The 11,302-nt window shown below is 31.7% G+C and overlaps 2 protein-coding genes across 3 annotated transcripts; both read left to right on the forward strand.

The window, feature by feature from the left end:
• Window positions 1-1,158: 1,158 nt before the first annotated feature.
• LOC111304682 (cytochrome P450 87A3-like) lies at window positions 1,159-4,640 on the forward strand. 2 transcript variants are annotated; one of them, XM_089750360.1, is made up of 9 exons: window positions 1,159-1,427; window positions 1,513-1,837; window positions 2,847-2,999; window positions 3,097-3,345; window positions 3,434-3,523; window positions 3,626-3,704; window positions 3,920-4,038; window positions 4,120-4,247; window positions 4,391-4,640. In XM_089750360.1, the coding sequence occupies exons 1-9, from the start codon at window positions 1,225-1,227 to the stop codon at window positions 4,497-4,499; spliced, it is 1,455 nt and encodes a 484-aa protein (XP_089606486.1). In that variant the 5' UTR covers window positions 1,159-1,224; the 3' UTR covers window positions 4,500-4,640. The 2 variants fall into 2 exon arrangements, with proteins under 2 accessions (XP_089606486.1, XP_022757215.2); XM_022901480.2 differs by having other exon boundaries at window positions 3,932-4,038.
• A 1,964-nt stretch (window positions 4,641-6,604) lies between these two features.
• On the forward strand, window positions 6,605-11,239 carry LOC111304680 (putative methyltransferase PMT15). Its single transcript, XM_022901475.2, has 6 exons — window positions 6,605-7,321; window positions 9,038-9,248; window positions 9,347-9,644; window positions 10,038-10,433; window positions 10,620-10,697; window positions 10,772-11,239. Exons 1-6 carry the CDS (start codon window positions 6,641-6,643, stop codon window positions 11,013-11,015), a joined length of 1,908 nt encoding a protein of 635 aa, XP_022757210.2. The 5' UTR covers window positions 6,605-6,640; the 3' UTR covers window positions 11,016-11,239.
• Window positions 11,240-11,302: the final 63 nt, after the last annotated feature.

The following is an 11,302-nucleotide window of genomic DNA, read 5'->3' on the forward strand; positions in this document are numbered from 1 at the left end:
ATTGATATAATTAAGCAAAAAATATCAACAAATAATTAATTTAATCGGTTAAAATCATTTTTTTATGAAAAAATTTAGAGTTTGAGATTTATCGGTGATTATTTATTGGGATCATTTCGAATGTACGACCTACAATCATCTATTTTAAATTGTCAGATACGATATATTTTATCTTAATTTAAGAGATTAAATAATTTATTTACTTTAAAATTTTTTTTTATAAAAAAAAATTAAGCAAAAAATGATGTAGGCCAGGTAAGTGTACATACGGTAAAAAAAAAGGCAAAATATATGATTAATCACTTACATTTAAAATGATAATTTACTAATGAATGAAGGAACATTTTTCACTAAAAAAAATAGCAAAATCTTTACTAAAAAATATTATATATTATAAAATCATAATTTAATTTGCTTATATCCTGCAAAACACCGAATTAAAACTAGTGGAGTTTTAAAAGTCAACCAACATCCACAGTACCTAAGATATTTTCCTTCAAAATATAATCAACAATTTTGCTTTCCTTTCCTGCCTTTTGGACTTGTTGGGTAAGCAGATATGCAAAGCGTGGCAATGATGAGGAACCGAGTTTCCATTTTGTCAAACTCTCCTTACTTTCTATCCACTAATATTTTACTTACTTTCTATCCACTAATATTTTATCAAACTCTCCTTACTTTCTATCCACTAATATTTTATCAAACTCTCTATATTTTATAATGATATTTAAAATCTATTTATAAAAAAATTAATTATAACAAAATAAAAAATATAATAAATAAAAATAATAATTAAATCAATTCAAATCAATTTTTATAATTATTTAATCAATATCTAAATTAATATTTAATATTTTCTAAATTAATATCAAATCAATCTAAAATATTATTAAAATAATTTCATTAATCTAAAATATATTTAAAATATTATTGACTCGGTCACTATGCATGCATTTGTGGAAAAAGTGACTCAGTCACTATAGAGTTGTAGAAAAAATCACTACGCATTTGTGGAAAACGTGACAAGAAATGAGTTCGCCGTCGCCGTCAAAGATTCCCACCGTCTAAGGTAATACAAAATGGTCCTTTTCCTTCCTGGCTTTTGCTTAGATCGATCCACCTATAATACTATAAGACCGATGCAGATAAATGCCATATGTCCACACAAATCCTCAGAACCATAGTTCTAATCGTCAGACTCTTAGCCATATCCAGCTAATTAGAATGTGGGCGGCGGTTCTTTGCCTTATAGCTTTGCTTGCTGTTGGGATTAGCCGTTGGTTGCATAGTTGGGCAAACCCCAAGTGTGAGAATGGGATACTGCCTCCCGGATCAATGGGCTTTCCCATCATTGGCGAGACAATTGAGTTCTTCTCTCCCTATTCTTTGTACGATATCCCACCATTCATCAAGAAACGAATGCAAAGGTAAGATTAGACTTCAGAGTTTGTTTTTAATTACAGCTTAACGTTTCAAGCAATTTGACTAATAAAATTAACGTTTTTTTTTCAGATATGGACCGGTTTTTCGGACTAGCTTAGTTGGTCGAAAGGTTATTGTATCAACCGATCCTGAAATCAACCATGAAATCTTTCAACAAGAAAACAAGTCCTTCTTAATCTGGTATACAAAGACTTTCATAGAAGTTTTTGGCCAACAAAGCCTGATTGCACACCATGGGATGGTTCACAAGTACCTCAAGAACTTGATCCTTCAGCTTGTTAGCCCTGAAAACCTCAAGGGAAAGCTACTTTATGAAATCGACAAAGCGACCCGCAAACATCTTAATTCCTGGGCTAGCCTTGGCACCATCGATGTGAAAGAAGGATCTGGCGAGGTATTTATTATACCTGTCCATGCATGAGATCGAACTAGAGAAGGCAAAAAAATTTGAAATCGATGGATTTCGACCTCACCTAACTTTTTAGGGTTGAGATTTTTTTAAAAATAAATTAGATATTGGGTTGAGTAGGGTGAAGAAAAGTTGGGGCCAAGTTTTAGGTAAACCCTACCTTATATATATAAATAATTTTTTAAATTATTTATTTAATTTTATAATTATTTTTATATATTTTTATATATATTTAATTTTATATTTATATTAAAATAATTTTTTATTAATTTCGGATCGAATCGAGTCATATATAATTTTATATAATATCATGTCGAATTCGAGTTTTACATGTTTAAAATCAAGTCGGATTCGAGACAAGCAAAAACCTATCTCGACCCGTTGTCATCCCTAGATCGAACGAAATTTAAAAGCCTAATTTAATCTAAAATATGGGTCTCACTTTATTATTTAGATCCAGTTCATTTTTAAAATAATCTATTTAAACTCGTTTAGGTCCATTCATATTTTATTTTTTTATAATAAAATATAAACATAATTTTGTAATAAATATAAACTACGATAAAATAAATAATCAACAAATTAAAACTAAAAAAATATTTTATTAATTTAATTTAGTGTTTAAATATGACTAATATATATTAGCATAAGATATTAATATATACATCTATATTATTTAATTATATTTATTTTTATATAATATAAATATAAATAAAAAATATATAATAATAATTTAGCTAGACTTAAGTCTTAAATTTCATGTTTAAAACTAAAATTTAAGTCCAAACTCATTAAGGAACTTAAAATTTATATCCAAATTCTTTTCAATTTTAAGCGAACTTTTGAACAAATCTTTTATATATATATATATATATATATATATATGCAATTCTTAGCGATATCATGGGCTTTTCATTGGTATTTGTATTTGTTAGTTCCTATGTTTAATTTTTGTCGTGACTGACAACGTACCTTTGTTTTCTTATTTTGACAGATGATATTTGAATATTTTGCCAAGAAACTCATTGGCTATGAAGAAGAAACGGCTTCAAACAAGAAACTAAGAAATAATTTCCAAGCCTTCATTGATGGTCTTATCTCATTTCCTTTAAACATCCCCGGAACTGCTTATCATGCATGTTTGCGGGTATTAGATCATGAACTTCCTTCTTAATTCATACATAGTTTTTTTTTTTTTTTAAGCCTTAACAGATATTTTACTTTCTCAATTCTCATTGATTCAGGGTCGTAAAAATGCATGCAAGGTGATTAAAGATATATTGGAAAAGAGGAAGGCATCAAAATTTCCTCACAATGATTTCTTAGATCATTTACTCGATGAGGTTGAATCCAAAGACTCATATTTAAACGAGCAAATGGCTATAGAATTGGTCTTTGTCCTTCTCTTCGCTACTTACGAGACTACTTCTGCAGCCATCACGTTAGCAATCAAGTTTATTTCTGATCATCCTAAAGTCCTGGAAGAATTGACGGTTTGGACACAACAAATGGTTTTTGTCTCAAAATTTCTTATAATAGATAAAATTCATAACTATAATCAATTTGTATCTTAATTTTCAGAAGGAACATGAGGCTATTCTTAGAAGCCGAGATAACGAGAATTCTGAACTTACATGGCAGGAGTATAAATCAATGACTTTCACACATATGGTGATTGTTAATTACTCCGAAACCTTTCCTAATATCGATCAATTTTCTTGTTAATAGTGCCCGTTTTGATGACATGCTTGAATCTTATTTGTAACTGATCAGGTTATCAATGAAACAGTTAGACTAGCAAATATTGTCCCAGGAATTTTCAGAAAAGTGATGAAAGATGTCGAGATGAAAGGTAATTAGTTTCTAATTAAGTTCTAAATACTTCCAAAATGAAAATCTTTAAATTAGCAAGAATATTGAAAATTTACTTCATCATTTGTTAGAAATTATAATTTTATAAGAACAATATAACAGTAACCACGTGATTTGTTGATAGAGTATTAAATTTTTAATTTTAATGATTTAAGTATAAAGAAAAACTATATAAGAACTAAGCTGAAGGATTAGTTTCTTTTGTAGGGTACACGATTCCAGCAGGTTGGACGGTGATGGTTGTCCCAGCAGCTGTTCATTTGAGTCCTGGAAAATACGAGAACCCACTTGAATTTAACCCCTGGAGATGGGAGGTAATAATTTAGATATATTAAGTCAATGCATGGCTCTTGAATCTTCCATTTCCAAACTTATGAAACCAAAAGCAAATACAGGGAAAAGAGTTGCATGTCGGGTCCAAGACTTTCATGGCCTTCGGTGGAGGTATAAGGCTTTGTGTTGGAGCTGACTTTGCGAAGCTTCAGATGGCCATTTTCATCCATTATATCGTCACCAAATACCGGTATTTATTCGTTTAATATCTTCAAGTCCAATGAATTTTGTTTAGGGTTCGTTCTGTTTTACTTTCTTACCGAGTTACAATGAAGCATAATATTCCAAGATCATTTGAAATATTGAAAACGAATATAAAGTATTAATTATCAGGTGGACAGTAATGAAAGGAGGGGACATCGCTCGAAAGCCTGCTCTGACATTTCCAAATGGACTTCACATCAAAATCTCGGAGAAGCAGGCCATGCCGAGAAGCTTTTGAGTTAAGAAGATGCAAATTACAAGGGATTAGCGCAGAAACAGAATTCTGCTACAATGGCCTTTAATTGAGTACTTCTGCAGTTATGATTATCTGATTTCTCCAATCAATTCCCAGCCTTTTTCTCTTTTCTCCCCTCTCCAATTGTCTGCTTATGAAATTTATGGTGTGCAATGGATGAAGCCGAATGGGCTATGAAAATAAACTCGTCTCCAAACCTCTAAAAAGCCCAAGCTTAGTCAAAAGTTTTAAAATGGACCCTGGTACAAATAAAAAAAATCTTTTTTTAATCAAAGATAGTCTATTGATACATAAATGATACATTAATATTTATAAATTAATCATTTAAATAAAAATAAAATAAATTTTAATTATTATCAAATCAAATTTAAATTTAAGTTCAAATAGTTTGATTTATTGATATTTGATTTAAATAATTAACGAATTTAATCAAATTTTTTATATTTTAATATATTTTAATTATTTTTATTAATAAAACATTTTAAACTCAAATTTAATATAAATAATTAAATTTTTATCTAATATAAAACTTAAATTTATTTTAACATGTGAATAAAATCTAATCTAATAAATTTAAATAACTTAATTTTTATTTTAAATCAAATTTAAATTAAAAAAATAAAATTCAACCAAATTAAATTTTAAAATTTTAAATTTGAAATCGGGATGACTTTAACATTGTATCACACGAATGCAATTAATTACACCCCCTTTATAGAACACATGTGATTCTGGAATTTCCTTTATATTAATTAATCGTTGAATAATGGAGGAAAGCATGCATGCTTTCGTTTTGAAGAAAGCTTTTCAAGCCAGTTTTTGACCCACATCCATCCCATCAAGTATGGCCCTGGCTGGAGCATCCAAATTAAATCCTCATCTTCACCGTCCTCTACTTTTTTTTTTTTTTTTTGTCTATAAGCGTAATGAGAAATCATCTTGCTCCAAAAGTAATTTTCTTTTGCATTTAAATTTTATAAAGCCACAAAATTTTATTTAAAAAAAAAACCCTTTTAGGATAGTATTTTTAATAATTTATTTGATTAATCCTACTACAAAGATCACCTGACACTCAAATTGACCAAAAATAAATAAAATTATGTGTCAAAACACAAAATGTCTAAACTTTTTATATAAATAAATTCTAATTTAATTTTAATTACTAAATTAAAAAATCAATATTTGATTAACAAATCATGTGACTCTTAACAAATATCCAAATTTTTCTTAGGGACCAAAAAAAATCAAAAAAACCAAATGGTTCGAATCAATATTTTTTTTAAATTTAGATCAACGTTGGATATTAAATTTATATATTAAATTTGAATCAAATTTTAAATCAAGATGTAAAAAACAAAAAAAAATCTAATCGAATTATATATTTTTATTAATTTATATATATTTTAATTTTTATAAAATAAAATAATTATTTTATATATAAATCTATTTAAATATATTAAAAATCTTATTAAAATAATATATAAAAATTAAAAAATCTATAAATTAAACCAAATCAATAAAATTTTATTTAAATTAAATTAATTTTATAAAATATTTAATTTAAATTTAAATCAAAATTTAAAAATTTATAATATTATATATTATCTGAAAAAATCCAATCAAATTTAATCCATTTAAAGTCGTGATCACTTTCAATATGAAGGCTTTTTGTAGAAGTCAAAAACTTTACCTACTTGGGGTAGCTAGCAACTAATTAAATGGCCCATCCTAGCTCTAGATGGGACCCGTTTCAACCCACTTCAAAACTAACCCCCAAACGGCCAAATCCATGCCCCTGTCCGATCATTAAAGCCCAAAACAAGGCTTTCTTTTTTCGCTGTTGTCAGCAAATACTATAGAATTTGGAAGGGCAAGCTATATCGGACAACATCCATGATTAAGCCGCGTATTTAGAAATCACAACGAATCCAACTTAGATAGCAACACGCTCTCTCGCTGCCACCCTCTGTTTAATCCTTTCACGAGCCAAGTGCATCTGCGCGTGTCCTCCCCCCCCCCCCCCTCCCCAACCCCTCCCTAACTCTCCTCTCCCTATATGTAGGCTTCTGTCTCTGTTTTGAGTCTTTGTGTTAGTCGTTCTTTCTTCTTCGACTGGTTTCAATATGTCAATGGCCGTAACAAGGCTCTCTCCCAGCACATTATGGAATTCCAAAATGCCCAGTCTCTTTTATATCACTCTTATAGCAATTCTTTGCGCTACTTTTTACCTTGTTGGAATATGGCAACATTCGTTAGGTCCTATCCCCAACTCCTCCTCCTCATCCTCCTCCGCCGCCGCTGGCTTCCTAATATCAGCCCCCTGCTCTTCGCTCCAATCCAACCAACTCGACTTCTTGCCCCACCACCTCCCCCCTGACCCACCTCCCGTGGCGGCGCGTGTCCCTCACCTCCCTCCATGTGACCCTTCCTTCTCTGAATACACCCCATGCGAGGACGTTCAAAGATCGTTGAAGTTTGACAGAAACATGCTTATCTACAGACAGAGGCACTGCCCTGAGAAGAACGAGTTATTGAAGTGTAGAATTCCGGCTCCGTACGGTTACAAGGTTCCCTTTAGCTGGCCTGAGAGTAGAGAGTTTGCATGGTTCGCTAACGTGCCACATAAAGAGTTGACCGTGGAGAAAAAGAACCAGAATTGGGTTAAGGTCGAAGGAGAGCGGTTCAGGTTCCCTGGTGGCGGCACCATGTTCCCACGTGGCGCTGACGCTTATATTGATGATATCGATAGGTTGATCAATGTCAAAGATGGCTCAATAAGGACCGCCATTGATACCGGTTGCGGGGTACGTTCTATTTTACTACCCTTTTTTACGTTCAATTTTTAATATTTTCAATCAAAACAGGATAGAAATTGCCGGCTTAAGTTTTTTTTTTTCTTTTAATAAATGGGGTTTTGAACTTTTTGATTTTGTTTGGATAGATGGAAAGTGGTTAGGAAATCGCTGAAAAAGGAATAAGGGAATTGATTGGTGGGATAGATCATACAAATTATTTGTTTGATTGTTTCCTTTTGTTTTACTACAAGAATATAGTGATAGATAATATTTTATATGATAAAGGAAAAGGAGTATGGATTAAGATTAATATTAAAAAAAATTAATAAAACAGGCAAATACGTGATGAGTATAGTCTTTCTCTCTTTCATTCTTTTTTTTTTGTTCTTTTCTCCCTTTTGATCCGTACGTTTGTTGCTTTTGTATGAAGGAATTTCTTGTTATATGATATTTGCTTTTAGCATTAATTCTATGGGGTTGAACTTCAATTCTCTGATCAGTTTTTGTCGGCTACTATACACTTTTAATTTATTGAATTCTACATTTATTTAATTATTTTTTGAGAGTTTTACCCTTTTTTTTTTTTTAATAATACGATTATATCGTTTAATAGAAGAGATATGCCATTATGGAGAACCGTTACATACAATCTTGTTTCTTTTAGATTTTGGGAACTAAGAAAGGTTAAAAGACCCAGAAAAGAGAAAGTCATAATTCAAATTAATTAAACTTCCTTTGTGGGGTGATCTAACTGGGAGAGAAAATCTGGCTGGATTGATATTGCAAGCAAAGAATTTTTCATATTCTTTGTAAAACCAGGTATTAGTTTACATGACAATGGTTAATGGAAAATGTACAAATTAAAACTTGCTATAAACGATGTAATTAGGGAGAATGTCGAGGATTATGGAAATTCCATGCCGTTTTTTGGGCATTTAGGCAGATAAAAGGAAAACCCCAATCAGCAAGATGAGTGCAACCCAATGTCAAACTTCTTCTTTTCAACTGTATATGTATTTGTTAGGATATTTTATGGTAGATTTTCAAGTTAGTTTGAAGTCTTCATTTTCAAGTAAAGTGGTTCACCAAGAACAATAATTTGGTTAGACCTTATAGTTTATAGTTTAAATGGGGAAAAGCCGTCCGATCATGTATGTTTACTTCTCTTAAAATTCACCATCATGATTAAGAAATCTCCGATAAAGAACTAGTTCAACTCACTTTGTCGTTAAGTGTATTATCTTCTTTTTTTAAACAAAAAAAATACTTTAATCTAAGAATAAAAGAAAAAAAATTGTAAGTGTTAAAACTCGAATCAAAAGCTATTGAATATTACATTTTAAGAATGATTACATAAACTAATTGAATTAAGTTTCAGATTCTTAAGTTATTATATTTACTGTGCTTTAAATTTGTATTAAATTTCATTCTAACATTGAACAAGATAACGTTCAGTTAGATAATTATTGCTTTTTTGCTAACCACCACTCCCTCTCTTAATCTACAAGTCACCCCTGCTAACAAGAATCATATTCCAATATTTGCTTATTTGGATTTCTTAATTATTTTATTTAATATCATAATATCATATTGTAACTTATTTCCTACAAGCAATTCTATCGGAAAACTGCCACCATATCATCAATTTTGTACCTTTTTCATGGTTTAGGAATCCAATTAATGGATTATTGGTCCTGTATTGTTGGTTTGTTTGAACCAATTCAGGTTGCGAGTTGGGGAGCTTACCTTCTATCTCGGAACATCCTAGCAGTGTCATTTGCACCAAGAGACACCCATGAAGCTCAGGTTCAATTTGCTCTTGAACGAGGAGTGCCTGCATTGATCGGAGTCCTTGCCTCCATTAGGCTTCCTTACCCTTCAAGAGCTTTCGACATGGCTCATTGCTCTCGTTGCCTCATACCATGGGGCCAGTATGGTACAACTTGGTCCTTCAATTTAATGCTGTGGCTATTATTTCATTTTCTTTGCTAGAGTCCGAACTGCTTATTAATTTTTGTTAATGTTGTTGTGCAGATGGGCTTTACTTAATTGAAGTTGATAGAATTCTACGTCCTGGTGGTTATTGGATTCTGTCTGGACCACCAATAAACTGGGAAAATCATTGGAAAGGTTGGAATAGGACGGCTGATGATCTCAAAGCAGAACAATCCCTGATTGAGACTGTTGCTAAAAGATTATGCTGGAAAAAAATTGTACAGAAAAATGACCTTGCGATTTGGCAAAAACCAACTAATCATATCCATTGTAAAGTTATCAAGAAGGTTTTCAAGCAGCCACGCTTTTGCCAGACTCAAAATCCTGACATGGCATGGTGAGATCATTTTCAATTTGAAATCTTAGTTTAAGAATCAGAGTCTGTCAATAATCTTCACGCTATCCAAGTTTTGTTTAGTAAAGGACATTGACTTCTGATTGAAGAAAGAATTATTTTCAAAACCGGAAAGCAAATTCTTCCCACTGCTAACCACTGAACACTTTGGCAGTGATACCAAAACCAATTGAATGATAAAGGCATTGTCCAAGAGTTGTCATTCAGTTGAATTTACTTTCAAACACAACTTTTTTGCTGGTTAAACTATTCACCTACTTTTTTTTCCTGCCTATTTCTTTAAACGAGCCTCCAATCTTTTTCAGTTCCCTTTCTAGCTAGTAGCTGCTCTCCATCAAAAGCTTCTACTTAACAACTTGTAAATTTCTGGAGCAGGTACACAAATTTGGAGACCTGTTTAACCCCACTGCCTGAAGTATTCAATATAAAGGAAATAGCCGGTGGGCAATTAACAAAATGGCCTGAGAGATTGAATGCGATCCCTCCCAGGATCAGTAGTGGAAGTTTGACAGGAATTACAGAAAAAATGTTCGTAGAAAATACAGAGGTTTGGAAGAAGAGAGTAGCATATTACAAGAAAATAGACTATCAGCTGGCAGAGACAGGGAGGTACCGGAACTTGTTGGATATGAATGCTTATTTGGGAGGCTTTGCAGCAGCTGTTATTGATGATCCTGTCTGGGTCATGAACGTTGTCCCAGTTGAGGCTGATCAGATCAACACTCTTGGAGTTGTCTATGAACGTGGATTAATTGGAACGTATCAAAATTGGTATGTTATTTTCTTTAACCCTCCATTTTTATTGGCTTTTTTTATTTGTTTAATCATTTGCTTCCATAACTTAAAAAAAGCAGCTTTGGAAATTCTCTCACTACATAAATTGTCGCTATTCCAATTCGAATCGGATTATTTGGTGGTGGTGGGTAAGTATTTAATGATGTGTTTGTCTCTTCATAGGTGCGAGGCAATGTCTACTTATCCTAGGACGTACGATTTCATTCATGCTGATTCCATTTTCAGCCTCTACAAAGACAGGTAATAAAAATTAACTTAAATCATTTCATTAATCAAACGAAGATGCTCATATTTCTGTTTGATATTACTTACAGATGTGAAATGGAGGATATTCTTATAGAAATGGACAGGATTTTACGACCAGAAGGCAGTGTAATCATTAGAGACGATGTTGATGTCTTGTTGGAGATCAAGAACATCTTAGATGTCATGCAATGGGATGGTAGAATCGTAGACCATGAAAAAGGACCCCATGAAAGAGAGAAGATTCTTTTTGCAGTCAAGCAATATTGGACTGCACCAAAACAAAATCAACAAGGAATTAAAACACTTTCGTAAAGATGACAAACTTGAACTGCTATTTATTCTTTTTCTTTTTTTTTTTAGTTTACTATACCTCAATTTTTTCCCCGCATCATCGTGACGTTTGAATAGATAATAAAAAAAAAGAAAGTCATGTCTCTATACTTGTCGCTTTCATATTTGAATATGATAATTTCCATTGTTTAAGGTGCTCTAGTAAAATATAAAATCTATATGTAATCACCGTTATTATCGTTGTCCTTTCCCTTTGGTTCACATGGATTCTCCTGGTTTATAATTGTGATCAAACGAATACCAAAAAA

Source organism: Durio zibethinus, chromosome 21 (assembly GCF_047325235.1).
Source record: "Durio zibethinus cultivar Kanyao isolate XHJ-2024 chromosome 21, ASM4732523v1, whole genome shotgun sequence".
NCBI classification, from domain to species: domain Eukaryota; kingdom Viridiplantae; phylum Streptophyta; class Magnoliopsida; order Malvales; family Malvaceae; genus Durio; species Durio zibethinus.